This window comes from Magnolia sinica, chromosome 2 (genome assembly GCF_029962835.1).
Source record: "Magnolia sinica isolate HGM2019 chromosome 2, MsV1, whole genome shotgun sequence".
NCBI classification, from domain to species: domain Eukaryota; kingdom Viridiplantae; phylum Streptophyta; class Magnoliopsida; order Magnoliales; family Magnoliaceae; genus Magnolia; species Magnolia sinica.
Genome location: NC_080574.1, coordinates 66,020,840 through 66,036,873, shown reverse-complemented (window position 1 = coordinate 66,036,873; position 16,034 = coordinate 66,020,840). Strand labels below are relative to the sequence as shown.

At 37.7% G+C, this 16,034-nt stretch overlaps 1 protein-coding gene across 3 annotated transcripts in view; it reads left to right on the top strand.

The window, feature by feature from the left end:
- LOC131237169 (probable ubiquitin-conjugating enzyme E2 23) overlaps nucleotides 1-15,659 on the top strand; it is a 51,498-nt gene extending 35,839 nt beyond the window's left edge. Inside the window, exons 3-9 of one of the 3 annotated variants that reach the window (XR_009167081.1) lie at nucleotides 278-421; nucleotides 1,996-2,514; nucleotides 3,439-3,511; nucleotides 3,601-3,740; nucleotides 4,475-4,786; nucleotides 14,471-14,792; nucleotides 15,475-15,659. Coding sequence is in view for 1 of the 3 variants with exons in the window: in XM_058234839.1 (XP_058090822.1) it covers nucleotides 278-421; nucleotides 1,996-2,514; nucleotides 3,439-3,511; nucleotides 3,601-3,740; nucleotides 4,475-4,786; nucleotides 14,471-14,722 (1,440 nt within the window). In the remaining 2 variants the exon portion in view is untranslated. Of the gene's footprint in view, nucleotides 1-277; nucleotides 422-1,995; nucleotides 2,515-3,438; nucleotides 3,512-3,600; nucleotides 3,741-4,474; nucleotides 4,787-14,470; nucleotides 14,793-14,871; nucleotides 15,322-15,474 lie in introns of those variants that run through there. The other 2 variants (XR_009167080.1, XM_058234839.1) reach the window with 2 other exon arrangements.
- The last annotated feature ends 375 nt before the right edge of the window (nucleotides 15,660-16,034 follow it).

Genomic DNA, 16,034 nt, shown 5'->3' with positions numbered 1-16,034 from the left:
ACGTATGTGATCGTTTCTCATCTCCTATAGACAAACATATCTAAATTAATTAGCAAAACATTAATGCCATATTGATAGTATATACAAATTGTGCCAAATGACAATAAGAAAAGCAAAATTACTGTTTTTGCCTGGATGTTTGTGTTATTTGAGTCTGACACATGTTGGGCACGTCAAGCTATTAGACAAGTGGATTATCTTTATGTGATAGGTTCATAGCATTGCTTCTCTTTGAGGGTTCATTTTTTATTAGTCTATCCTTTGTTTTTGGTGTCAGGTTGGTCCTCAAGCAATTTATGTGGTTGGCCGGGATGATGACGAGGAATCAATTGAAGGTGGGAGCGAAGTCAGTGATGATGATGCGGCTAGTTGGGAAACAGTCGAAGAAAATGAAATGCGTGTCCTCGAGAATGCTGAAGAGGTTGATTTCTTTCTTTCTTTCTTTCGTTCTTTCCTTTTTTGAAAGATAACAAAATTTTATCAAAGAAAACATGCCAAAAGCCGACGCAAAGCTAGATCCCAAACAAACCATACAACGAGCACATATCACAGTCCTTTAGGCAAGAGGCCCACTCCAACACCTCAACTTGACTTTCCTAATCACCTCCAACTACCCACGTATGTTTGAAAACATAGACTATTCCTTTTCCCCCCAGATAGCGCATAGAACTGCCATAAAGACCCACCGTCAGACAACTCTGCTTTGTTTCCCAACCCTTACTCCATGTCAAGCAAAGAGGAGCTCTTCTATTGCCTCCGGTCATTTCAAAAACTTCAAGGAACTACACCCACACATTTCGAACGAAAGGGCAATGAATGAAGAGGTGACTAATGGATTCGGCATTTTCCAAACACATGCTGCAAATATTGGGGAGCTCCAACGATCTCTTTTGAAGAGTGTCAAGAGTTAGCACCTTCTTCCTCCCACTAGCTAAACAAAAGTCACAGCCTTGGGAGGAGCACCATATAACCAAATCTTGGAGGTGTGATCTATACTCTCACTCATTGTAGTCTCTTAGAGAGCCTTGTAAAAAGAGTGGATGGAGAACTGGCCCGACTTTTCCTTTTCTATACAACGAGGGGAAAGATTCTGCGCCACACCAAAAAATCTTCACCAGATCCTCCACTACTTCCATAGTTATGTGCACACCCAGCAGCTTACTCTTGGAAATATTGACTTTCAATCCCAAAACCACTTTGAAACACCTCACAAGTTTCCTCGGATTATCCAACATAACATCATCTGCTTCATAAGAGAGAATAGTGTTGTCAGTGAATTGAAGGTGAGGGATTTGAAGACCCATGCTTGCCACCCTGAAACCTCAAAACAGGCTAGCCGCTTGATCCTTGTGCAACATTTTATTGAAAGCTTCTGCTGCCACCACAAACTGGAATGATAAAGTGGAGCTCCCTGACAAATTCCTCTAGATGTCTTGAAAAATCCTTTTGGGGACCCATTAACCAACACTGAGAGATTGGCCGACTGATGCATTCTTAGATCCAGCTTCTCCACCTTTACCCACCCAGCCGCCCGAGCATATAGTCAAGGAAGTCTAAGTTAATGTGATCATAAGCCTTCTCGATGTCTAGCTTGCAAACAATAACTTTGTTTATATGCCTTATATTGAGAATAAATGCACTCATGCACTATAGGGTCCTTATCCTTGCCTCGGTGGTAAACTCCGAGGAGTTTCAACACGAGGTCTGGGGTTCGAGTGCCCATAGGTGGTGAAATCCCACTACAACGTGAGTGCGCGGGGGGTGTTAGGTGAGGGTTAAAAAAAGCACTACAAGTGCATGTGCACTATCAAGAATCCACTACCCGCGCAAACACCCCTCGGACGGTCGGACCTTAGAAATCACCTGCGAGAACCACCTGAAGTCTATATGGGTACATTATTTAAAGAAACAAAAAACAAATAATGGTGCTTGCGTAATTTTATTCATTTACTTTCTCATTGGCTGCTCAAGTGATTTGTAGGACCGTGTTTTCAGGAAGCTAACTTGCAGAATGATTCTGGGAAAAGTTCTGAGTCTGGAAATGGTGCTTCAGCTGATTCAGAAGAAAGCAATCCTGGTCGGAATGGACCGCTTTCAATTCCTCTAGCTGCTCTCGGATTTGTTACTAGACTCGCCACTGGCTTGTTCTCTCGAGGAAGAAAACAGTCAGATGTACTGGGTTCAGATTCCAAAATTGCTGATGAACCTGGATTGCTGGAAAATGTCAAGGATTCAGAGGGAGAATTAGCTGACAATGAATTTACCTCTCAAGAAGCTGATGCTATAGATGATCATAGTCCAAACAATACTGGTGAAAATGCAGAGGAATGCGGTTCTGTGGCAGTTAACATGATTGTAGAACTGGACAGGGTAGAAAATATAAATGGCCAGATGTCTGAAGAATCTGATGCTGGCACAACAAGGGCATGTCATGAGGATAATCCTTGTCGATTTAAACGCTTTGATATTGCTAAAGATCCATTGGACCATTATTATCTTGATGGGAGCGGACAGGTATCAATATTTTCCTGTGTTGGTCAATTTCATTGCTCACTAACTGATCGCACAAGCCTAATGTTTGTATTTACACTAGCATACATGGACATATGTTACATCTCCACTCACCCTTAAATCTCCTTAACTTTGTCTACTATGAAATTCAAACCCCGACCTTCAAACCCCTTGGGTTACCCTTGTTATATACGGCACATGGGCATGCGCATGGAATCTATATTGGATATAGCTCAGCTGTACCCAAATATTTGATGTTGAAAATAATTAGAAGTTGTAATGTACATGTGAAAATGAATAAGAATATTAAAAAAATAAAATTCAATAATAATGAATAGCTTTGCTAAGCATATGCATGTGCAATAAAGCTCATATACATGCCACTGATGCCACACAGGCCAGCATGGCATGATAGGTCCGAGATCAAGTCCATCCATCAGAATTCAGAACGACACCATTATATTGATGCCCTAGTCCAAAAATCAGGTTGATTCCCTATTGTGGTGGGCCACAGTTTGCATAATATTGTACGGCACCACTATATAGGGCACACATGCTGAGTGGATTAGATCTGCTTTTGGAAAAAGATGTATAATGTTGAACCAACTTGATGGATGGATTGAATCTTGCACCTATGTGCCATGCTAGCACATGTGGCATGTACATGAGCTTTATTGCACAGTCATGTGCACCTAGCAAAACTCAATGACGAAATACTGAAAATTACATATATTGCCCTGTCCGTGTACACTGAGATTTGGGAGTCAAGTGAAACACAATTTGATGCATGCACATACCAGAAACCATGCATGTGCCTTGGTAACACATCACCCTTACACGTATGCTCACATGCTCTAGAGATTTATGTCATTAGACTTGTGCCAAATGCATATGAGATTAACACACATTAAAGAACCTAATTTGCAGAATAACAATGGTGGAAGGAAGTGGGTTAAGAAGGTTCAGCAAGACTGGAGCATCCTCGAGAAGAACTTACCTGGTAGGAATAATTTACTATTTTCTCAGTTAAGAGTTCAAAATGTCCACAAGGAAGAATCAGCTGACCTTTTGGTTGATATTTCATTACAGATGGGATTCATGTTAGAGTGTATGAGGACCGAATGGATCTCCTAAGGGCTGTGATAGTTGGAGCATATGGAACGCCTTACCAAGATGGTCTTTTCTTCTTTGATTTTCACCTTCCACCAGAATACCCTCAAGTTCCACCGGTGAGTGAAATTGATAGTGAATCCTGTCATGTTTTTGAATTTGAGAAATGTAATGGCTTGCTGGAGCAGGATTTCACATTTCTGAAATTTTCACCTTCCATGGGAGGCCAAGTCACAGTGACAGTGTTGATATGATGCACACGTATGTTAGATTTTTGCTGTCCATCTTGTGGGTTCCACGGTATGTGCCATAACAGTGGTGCGCATGTATGTGAGGTTTGGACCATCTATCTTGTGGGTTCCACTATGTATGTGCCATAGCCCCATGTGGTCATCATGTGGGCTACATGTGTTAAAATTTTTTTGGTTGGACGAAATGAACCAAGAGACTACACCCAACGTGCGTGCTTGCCTACTTGATGAACGGTCTAGCTTGATTTTCATGCCATGGTAAATCCATTGTGGGGCCCATCTGATGAATGGTACATATCTCCTCTAATGTACTGCATTAGCATGCATAGGGAGAGTAGGATGCCTACTCTTGCAAGAGCCATGGCAGTGCTCCTTTATTTTATATTAAATCATAGTTTCACTTCTAATTTCTTTTTGAAGGGTAACACTACCAGGGATTGAACCCTGGATCACTCACACACTACACTGTCTCTACCAGCTCATCTAACGAGCGGGAGACAGTTTCACTTCTAATATTGAGTTATTGGTAAGTATCTTGTTGGATTGATTAAACACCAATCTTTTCAGTTTTCTCTAACTCTGTCAGTGCCTCGAAACTGCAGTCAGCATACTATCATTCTGGTGGTTTGCGGTTAAACCCAAATTTATACGAGGATGGGAAGGTGTGCCTTAGCCTTTTAAATACATGGACTGGCAAAGGAAATGAAGTTTGGGACCCATCGTCTTCAAGCATCCTTCAAGTCCTAGTTTCACTCCAGGGTTTGGTACTCAACTCTAAGCCATATTTCAATGAGGCCGGATACGATAAGCAGGTTGGGACAGCCGAGGGAGAGAAGAATTCTTTATCCTACAATGAGAACACTTTCCTTCTAAATTGCAAGTCAATGTTGTATCTTCTCCGAAGGCCTCCCATGGTAAAAGCATTGTCTCCTTATGTTTCTCGGATTTAGTTGTCTTAGCTTTCTTTAGTTTCCGTCATTATTGCTCGTTGCCGCTGCTTTTATTCTTATTGTTACTATATTGTTAGGGTGCTGCTATGTTTTCCCACTTTGCTTGACAAATAGACACCCCTTTTATAACGGGTGCACTCCAGTGGCATCGCTGTCACCATAAGCTATAGTGGTATTGGCCAGATGTTGGAGCCACATGATGCATAAACAAAATCCGACCCGTCCATCAGATGTGTCAACACATGTTACCTTCAGATTCCAAAAGTCAAGCTGATCTGTGAGTTGGGTAGGCCACACCATCAGGTTCAATTTGGGACGGAACACTTGCCATGTTGTTTATATGAAATCGTGGCTGTTCCGAACATTCATCTGGCTTGGATGAAGGGTTTGCCCACAACTCAAACTGTTTTGCGATTTAGGTGTGTCCTGTGCAAATCAAGGTTGGGCTTATCTCTTACGTTGTTCTTTGTGTTGTGGCCCACCTAGTGCTCAGAGTAGAGTACCAGTGCATTGTTTGTATCGATGATGTTGGGGATATGGAAACATGTATCGGAATCACCAGAATTATCATTGATACTTAGAAAAATATTGTTGTTTGAGGGAAACATTAGGGAAACGTTGGGAAAAAGGTGAAATTTTTTATTGATTCTTTAGGAGATGTTAAAAGACATGTTTACATGTAGGAATCAAAATATTGCGAAAAACACCTATACATAATAAGTTTCGAAACACAGGGTCATAGGGGCATAACCATGTGTTGTTGAAAAGTATAACAAAAAATTCAAAAATTTGTAGCCAATCAGTAGATTGGCCGCCATCACTCGTTAATATATAAAATTTCCACATTAATTATAGTGAAGAACACATTTTTACAAATTCCAATATAAAAATGGAAAAATTGGGATTTCCCTAATTTCCCCAAAATGTCACTTAAATGTTAAATTTTTTTTTTTCACCACAAATCCATGTCAATGCATGAGAATCATGCATAAACATGGATTTCCATTGCTATTCATGCTGACATTTGAAAAAAGATAAAATTTCTATGGATTTTTCATCACCTTTAAGTTCCAACCTGTCCTTGTTTCGAGTTGAAGTCTTCCCAAATCCAAACCCTGAGTTAATAGAAACCTAGAGTGATCGAAATCACCTAAAGAAAAAAAAAATCCCCAAAAATGGAGTTATTTTTTTGGAAAAAATTCCAAATTTTAATCAATTTTTGCCTATTTACAAATGTTGCGATGGTTTCGGGGATATTATTGCCAATATCAGTGAACTTTTATAAGGGATTTTTCTCAAATTATCGTTGGTATTGATAATATCACCAAGTATAACCGATATTGTCGAAAATTTCGGTGAATATTTGAAAGTTTTTACACTTTGGCCAGTTTGGATAGAAGTAAATAGAGGTAAATGGGTGGAATTGGGAGTAAATGGGGGTAAATGGCATTTGAGGTGTGTTTGGATGGGAGTAAATGAAATGAAATAGGAGTAAATGAGCATGTAAATGAAATCCTCTCTACAAGAGAAGATTTGGTAGGAAATGGGGTGAAATGCCTTTTTGATCTCCCTTGGACAGTCGCATGAGTAAACAAAGGTGCCATTATGCACATGTCCATCATACATGTGGCATGTTGATGATACTCCAAAACAATACAATTATGGGGCACATCACTAAAATCATACCAAAAGAATGATCCAAACCGTCCAAGGGTTGGTCATCTAAATGGACGGTTAAAAAACGTTGGCAGGTTTCTTGTTTGTGATCCTCACGTTTATGGCCTGCTTGAGACTTGAAATTTCCTTATTTTTTGCTAAAGTATATATTTCAATAGGCTTATTACAATTATTCTATTAAATATCACAGATGTACAATTGTACACTGAGTTGGGACATTAAAGCTGATTTGGGATAATCATATATATATATATATATATATATATATATATATATATATATATATATATATATATATATATATATATATATATATATATATATTCCTTTGAATATATTGAAAAATACACTAACATTCTCTATCAAGGTGTCCCGTATCGGTATCGGTTGGCGTAACGGTGACCTCCAAAACCGATACGGATACGGGGGCGTAACGGCCCGTAACGGCGCAAATTTTTTTTTTTGCCAAAAAAATATGAAAAAATATGGATTAAATCCGGAATATTCTAAGCATTCCAAATGTGCATTCATTTATAAATTGGAACATGCTTATGGTGGTGTAACGGTCCACTCTTTAGTGAGAAGTTGTATCGGACTGTCTGATGAATTTATGAACCAGATAACCTGAATTTGACTACAAATTTCATATATTTAATTTTCTAACTATCTACTATCAATGATAAATATATTAGAATGAATGTAATATGAAAATATCTTACATTTAGGTGTTTGCAATTATTTTTGAGGGCCAAAATTCATGCGTAAATAGAAAAAATATATAAAATGGCACCCCAAATATGTAAAATGCACATTAACATGTTCTACTATGATTAACACATCATATGGCATCATTAAAACAGCAAAAGAATCATTAAAAAATGATTTTTCGAATTTTCAAAAAAAGGGCCGAAATAAATGCGTAAATAGAAAAAAAATAAATAAATAAAATAAAATGGCACCCCAAATATGTAAAATGCACAATAACATGTTCTACTATGATTAACACATCATATGGCATCATTCAAACAGCAAAAGAATCATTAAAAAATGATTTTTCGAATTTTCAAAAAAAGGGCCGAAATAAATGCGTAAATAGAAAAATATTAAAAAAATATAAAATGGCACCCCAAATCTGTAAAATGCATATTAACATGTTCTACTATGGTTAACACATCATATGGCATCATTAAAACAGCAAAAGAATCATTAAAAAATGATTTTTCGAATTTTCAAAAAAAGGGCCAAAATAAATGCGTAAATAGAAAAAAATATAAAAAATATATAAAATGGAACCCCAAATCTGTAAAATGCACATTAACATGTTCTACTATGATTAACACATCATATGACATCATTAAAACAGCAAAAGAATCATTTAAAAATGGTTTTTCGAATTTTCAAAAAAAGGGCCAAAATAAATGCGTAAATAGAAAAAAATATTAAAAAAATATAAAATGGCACCCCAAATCTGTAAAATGCACATTAACATGTTCTACTATGATTAATACATCAAATGGCATGATTAAAACAGCAAAACAACCATTAAAAACTGATTTTTCGAATTTTAAAAAAAGGGGCCAAAATTCATGCGTAAATAGAAAAAAATATTAAAAAATTATTAAATGGCACCCCAAATCTGTAAAATGCACATTAACATGTTCTAGTATGATTAACACATCATATGACATCATTAAAACAGCAAATATATTAAAAAAAGTATAAATACCTATTTTTGACGAATTTCTGAAAAATGGCCCACCGAGCTTTGATTCAAAAAAATTTATAATATAATGTGTTTTTCTATCAAATACCTAGCTAAGGTTGGTCGAAATTAGTAGTAGAAGGAGTTAGAAACAGTTTGGAAGCAAGAGGTTTCAAAAAAACAGCAAAAACAGAGCTAAAAAAAAAAAAAAAAAAGTTACCGTTTCGGGCCCGTTACGGCCGTTTCGGCCCCGAAACGGGTAACGGTTCGTACCGTTACCGTTACGTATCGGCCGATACGGCCGATACGTAACCGATTTGGCATACCTTGATTCCAATTCCTCTCATTTACTCCCATCCAAACAGAATATTTGGATTTCAAATGCATTCCATTTTCTCCCATCCAAACACAACTGAGTAAGCCATTTACTCCCTATTCATTTTCCTCCAATTCCATTTCCCATTTACCTCTATTTATGAGCTCTCAAACGAGCCCTTAGAGCAGTTTCAGTATCGTTGATCTATAATATCGCTGATATTTGGAACACTGGGCCCACCTGAGTGTTGGTTCGAGCTGATTTTTGGCACATGGTAGTAATATGAGGCGAAGCATTGTATGGACTGGTTAGATGGTCTTCATACATCACTTGGGCCCTACATCTGCATGGTATCACCATAAACTTACAGTGGGACTGGTAGATTCTGGTGGTAAAGCTACTGGTACCACCAGAGTACAGCTCCTTTATTAATTACTAGAACTATATCATAAACTTGTATTTATTGTCTTGCCAAAAGTAGAAAAGAAAGAGTGCATTTGTAGGTCTGGTGTGGTTAACATTAATCGACTCCATTCCATCATGCCCACCCACTATTTTTCAAATGACTGAAATGTTCTTAAAGTCTTCTAAAGCAGAGTTCATTTTGCGGGAACCGACTTTATTGCTTTATTTATTTATTTATTTTTCACTTGTGACCAATGATCTTATACAAATGCCATTATGACTAATGCTTGACAGTTCTATGAAGCAAATGTGGTTGTTATGCCTCATCAGAACCATTGATGTATTCTGCTGCCCCACAGATACGCTGTGTTAGAAGATTTAAGACTTGATGACCTATGGTGTAACTGAATGTCTGGCCCATGATGGAGTGGGGTGGTGGAACAGGATTCATGTAGCCAACTCCAAGTAATTGGTATAAGGCTTAGATGATGATGATGTGTTAAGACATATTTGATCAGAAAACTGTAGCAAATGGGGTTATTATGCTTCTAATCAGATCCATTGATCTATTGGCTGCCACATGGATGGGCTGTGTTAAAAGACTAAAGGGATTGGAAAACTGTGACAATATTGTTGTGAAATTTCCCATTGAATTTAACTCTTAACTTCCCCCAACACACACACACACTTTGACCTCCCCTGTTCAGGCCACTGATTGGATGACTAATACAATCTGATCTACTGAATTCTTGTGAGATGGTCTATCCACATGGTGTCTCGCCACGTCAACAGTTGTGAACAGTGTCACTAAGTTCCATATGAACAATGGAGATATTTCAATGTGCATTATGAAGCACATGCTTCATATTCACATTCATCATTATCTTAAATGGATACTTCAAAGCAGTGTCTGTCATTTGTACTGAAGATAGTGGGGTACATGTTTGAATGAAGGGGCCCTTTGGACAGAACCACAACTCTCACCTAATCTAACATCATCACTATCAATGTTGTCAAAATTGTTATCGTTAGTGTTTGAAATATAATGTATTGCATGCTTGGGATATAGATACGTATCAGTTATCGCATGGGATATATCGTTTGTATTGCGTAATTTATCGCACATTTCGAGAAACATAAGGAAACATTGGGAAAATGCTTGAATTTTTCAATGAAACTTCAGGGATTATTAAAAATCACCTTAATACACACTTTTAAATCATAAAATCTCAAAAAAAAAAAAAAAAAAGTGCATAAAATAGGTTTCCTTTGTATAGGGTCCTAAGTTATGCGTTGTCCAATTGAACTAAAACAACTATATTCAAATATGTTGCATAACATTTATAAATGCATCAAGACATTTATCTACACTGTCCATCTATTTTGCCACCTTAATTTACAGCATCATACCAAAAATGAAGCATATCCAATTATCAAGTGGACCATGCCATAGGAAACAATATTGATTGAAGGCCCTACCATTAAAATCTTCTTAGGGCTCACCTTAATTTTTTGTAGTGTTTATTTACCATCCAATTGTTGATAAGTTCACATAAGCCTAGATGAAAGGAAAAAACAAATATCAGATTGATCCAGAACTTTTGTGGCCCATTAATAGTTAATCACAACTTTTTCCTTTGGTATGGTCCACCTGATAATTGGATGTGCTTCGTTTTTTGGATAATACACTAAAATGATTTGGAAAAATGGATGAACGACATGGATACAAAATACATACATTAAGTTGGGCCTTGCATTAAGGGCCGCGCCGTCTTGGGTAAGTATTGGGTCTCACCTAATCCGTTCTCCAATTCCTGACATTGATATCTTTACTTTTTGATAGGTCTTGGCTCAAAAAATAAAGTAGATTGTGTGGGCCCCATGCATCGTATCCATGCCGTCCGTTTGTTTTTTTGGATCATTTTAAAGCCTGAGAAAAAAATGGGGCAAATCTAGAGATTAAGTGGACCACATCAGAGGACATATGTAATATGGTGGGACCCTGACTATGGGGCCACCTCGACGTAATATGGTGTATATACACCGTCAATTCATTTTGGCATATTATTTTAGGGAATGGGCCAAAAAATGAGGCAAATCCACCACACGAAAAAGTGGTCATTGAATGACCACCATTAAAAAAATTTTAGGGGCTACAAAAGTTTTGGATCAAGCTAATATTTATGTTTTCCCTTCATCTAGGTCTGCCGGACCTTATGAACAGATTGGATGGCAAATAAGCATCATGATGGGCCCTAGGAAAGCTTCAACAGCGAATATCATTGCCATCACGACTTCCTGTCATGTGGTCCACTTGAGTCTTATATTTACCTACATTTTAGGCTTATACCCTAAAATGACCTATCAAAATGGATGGACGGTGTGGGTAAAACACGTATATCATGCCATCATGGTGTGTCCTACAGAGCCTCTGACAGGACTGTCCGTGTCCAAGGCTTTCAATCCGCGCCAGATGTGGCTTTCCTGCAAAAGGCTTTTACAGGAAATTCCTATGCTGGGATGCTAGGTGGGGCCCACTGTGATGTTTGTGAGAAATCCACCCCGTCCATCCATTTTATGAGCTCATTTTAGGAGATGCGACCGAAAATGAGGTGGATCCAAAACTCAAGTGGGCCATACGAGAGGAAAAATTGGGGAAAGAGTTTCCTACTGTTGAAACTTTCTTGGGATCCACCTTGATGTTTATATGCCATCCAAACTGTTTATGAGGTCATTTCCACTGGGATGAAGTGAAAACATAAAAAACTTATCGTGATACGAAACTTCTGTGGCCATAAAAATGTTTCAATGATGGTCATTGAATCCCTACTGTTTCCTCTTGTACGGCCCACCTGAGTTTTGGATCCACCTCATTTTCGGTTGCATGTCCTAAAGTAAGCTTGCAAAACAGATGGACATGGCGGATTTCTCACAAACATCACAGTGGGCCCCACCTAGCATCCCAGCGCAAGTACTTCATGCGTGAAAGTCTTTCGCATGAAATTTGCGTCCTACCGCGCGATAAAAAAGGCTCGGAAGCCCTATTTGGAAGCAAAGACGGTTTCGGCCCCTAAAACCCTATTTTAACTCCCAAATCTTCGGATTTCTCTAGATTTTTTTCACATTAACTTCCAAAAGCAATTCCCTATGAACAACGTGCTTCGATTTGAATGGCCCACTAAATGCAGCTTCTGATTAGGGCAATCTCTTTTACAAGTACGGAAATCCACATTGTTGAAAGTTTCTCTTTTAATTTTTTTTTCCCCGATTTTTTTAGATATTTACATGCAATAAAAAAATTTCGTAGTATCTTTTGACGGGTTTCGTATCGCTGGATTGCGATACCGATAATATCGGCCGATAGTATTGATATTGTGAACATTGGTTATCGTATCGCAAATCGTAATAGGTGTTGAATTATATCGAATCGCAAATCGTATCATAAATCGTAAGATTTTTTCTGGTTTATATATATATATATATATATAAGTAAGTCATAAAAGATTAAAAACTCATCAATCATCCATTTACCATCAACATGTACCCTGATCCATAGCTCAAGTGGTAGTCTGAGTGAAAGATACCTCGTTTCAACACTGAGGTCTTGGTATCGATCCCTAGTGGGTGTGGCTAATAGTGAAGTGTGAACTGACAGTGGGGTGTACTAACAAGCTAACAAAAAAAAAGTAATACATATCATGATATTATCAATTGAGAAAATGTATACAATATACATATCATGATAGTAAAGGATTGTTGTCTTTTTCCTTCATTTTCTTTTCTTGTGTTTTGAAAAATTTACCTTAAAAAACATACAAGAGTCCCTAAAAATTTGTTTTGTGCCTTTATTGAGTGTAGATTCATGTTAGAAAAAATGGCATTTGATTCAATTGTGAGTTGAAAGATATCTTAATTTCTTTGTTTTGGGTTTTTGAATATCAAAATCCCCAAATCTCTCTCTCTCTCTCTCAAAAGAAAAAATGAGAACATTTTTAATAGGGGAGCCTTTTTCATATTTTATGAGCAAAAGGGTACAAAGAAAAGGAAAAATTTTGAATAAAAAATAATAATAAATCAAAATTTTAGTATTTTTTGGGCCCATTTACGCAGTCTACAATTATCTTACGATTCATACGATAATTGTACGATTATTTAGGATTTATGATTTGGGTGTATGGTTCAAATCGTACACCCATGCAATACGATATGAGTCATATGATTTATATCTTGAATTGTATGATTTTGATAACATTGATCACCATCATCATCTAAGCCTTAACCCAACTAATTGGGGTTAGCTACATGAATCTTGTTCCGCCATTCCACTTTATCAAAGGCCGTGACTTAAGTTACACCATTGGTCATCGAGTCTTTTCTTACTACCTCCATGCATGTCCTTTTGGGCCTTCCCCTCTCCCCGGTGCCTTCAACTTGAACCAACTCACTCCTAACCAACCACTCTTGGTCTTTGTTGCACATGACCAAAGTCTGCTTTCCCTCATCTTATTACATATTGGCGCTACTCCTAATTTTCCTCAAATTCTTTCATTTCTAATTCTATCCTTCCTTGTCTTGCCACTAATCCATCTCAACATCCTCTTTTCAGCGACACCCATCCTATGAACATGTTTCTTAACTTCCCAACATTCTGTCCCATAAAGTATGGCTGGTCTTATAGCTATCCTATAAAATTTCCCTTTAGTTTGAGTGGTACACGACGATCATATAGAACATCCGAGGCATATCTCCATTTCTTCCATCCAGCTTGAATTCTATGGGCAACATCCTTCTCAATCTCCATTCTTATGAATTACTAAGCTAATATCGAAAGTGATAATTTTGGGAAATCTCTTGGTAAGTAATTCTTCATTGCCACTCCTATTGTTACTAAAATTGCACTCCATATACTTTGTTTTAAGTTGACTAAATTTAAATACTACAGATTCTAAAGCACCCCTCCATAAATCTATGCCCTCCCTCATCTTATCAATCAAAGCTATGTCATTTGCAAACAACATACACCATGGGATCTCTTCAAGCAAATGCCTCGTTAAATTTTTCAAAACCAATTTGAAAAGGTCAGAGCTAAATGCCGACCCCTGGCACAAGCCTACAGTAATTGGGTACTCATTTGTCTCTCCATGCATTTATTACTAAATCTAATATGTTATTTAAAATTACTGCAATTTCTGTTAGCTTGCAACAATTATTTCAGTCACTGCCAAAGCATACAAGGCCCTTTTTTTTGTTTTCTTCCACTTCATGTAGAGAGTCATTTTTTCTTGCCATCTTTCATCAAATGAATTTTGGTAGGGTTTTATACCATTAAAGATCAGGGCTGTTGATTTTCACGAGGGTTTGTTGTCTATACTCCGGAGGGTTGATGGATACATCCTTTCTTTCTTCTGGTAGCACAATGGTACAAAGTTGTGCTCTTGCAATATCAACCCTTGAACGAAAGGGTGTGTCTATAGACTATGGCAGGTGTAACTAGTGGTTCCCTTTTCAAAAATGTCTGATTAATGTCTAATAACAATGGTTATTACAGCATTTTGAAGAGCTTGTCAAGCAGCATTTCCAAAGGCGTGGCTATTACATACTCAAAGCATGCGACGCATATATGGAAGGTTGTTTAGTTGGTTCTCTCACAAAAGATGCTTGCAGAAATGAAAAGAGCAGTGAGAACTCAAACTCAGTTGGTTTCAAGCTTATGCTGGCTAAGATTGTGCCCAAGCTGGATTCAGCTCTAATGGAAGTTGGCGCTGACCGTTACCAATTCAAGCACCTACTTCAGTCATAGTGCATCACTCAAAAGGGATAATATTTCTACATTTCCTTTTGATGCAAGGTGGGCTGCAACGATTCTCAAGGTATTTGTACAAATACTTTCCAACTGTAAAATTTTACCTTTACTTCTGATGATTGATGGTTGCTTGTTGTATGCTGTAGAAATGATCCGTCCATCAATCTCTCTGACCCGAAGCATCCTTCTGTTCCATTGAGAGGCTGGTTTTATTGTATTTCTCACCCTAACACCAATGGTTGTTTGGATCAAGTTGCAGGGTCTCTTCTGCACAATAGGAAAGAGGAAAAAGGAAAAAGGGAAAAAAACAAAAAACAAAAACAAAACCCAAAAAACAAAGAAAGTTGGGGTTGATTAACCTTTGCTCCACTGTGGCCCGGTAGTTTTTTAACCGACCATTCGAATTGATATAGTGTTGAAGTGATGATAGAATGACAAAGACTATAAATAATGATTTTATTCATGGCTACATGGAATGCATGGCCTTTCTCTTTCTAAAATGGTTAATTTAAGTTTCATTGAAGCAGCAGTACCTTTGATCCTGTGTATAGAATTCCCATTCATGGTTGGTTGCTATCTGATTTATTTATTTTTAATCGATGATTAGTGGCAACAGTTAGTTATCATATCACCCTTTTATTCCAAGAATCTTTTTCTTTCTCACTAGGCATTTCCATTAGACTCTAGGCTTTTATTGCCCTTTTTTCTGCATTGACTGTTTGTGGTGATTTTTGCATCATTGGAGGCAGGTTGGTAGTTCGAGCATATTGTGCTCCGACTACACATCATGGCAGCAGAGAGTTTCTCAAAGCATCCTAATCACCACAAATGTGGTTTCTTGCCGAATGACAAACCAGGGCTACAAATTGTTATATGCACAAAGGGTCCCCAAAACCAGCAAGCAGACTCTGATGGGCTCCTAAGGTGGGCTTTAAAAAAAAAAAACAAAAACAAAATAATCTTTTTGTGTGTGTGTGTGTGTGTGTGTGTGTGTGGTGCCTAAGCCCCCTTTAGGGCCAAGGACCCGATGGAATGATCCTCTTGGGAGGGTGCTCTAGTTTTGAAGCTGGTTTGATCTTTGAAAAGTTTACGAGGCCCTACTTGGAAGGTTTGTTAAAACTCATATACTGCAATACTATATGTTGCCAGAGCCAAGCCCTTCTATTGGTTTCCAGAATTCTAAAGTCCACATTTTGGGAGCATTTAGATGCTACAGTATCTGCATTGATTTCAAAGGCATATGGCACTGGTTGAAAGTTAACTAGCAATCAAATTAAATTATGCTCGCTTGTGAAGAACAGATTGATTT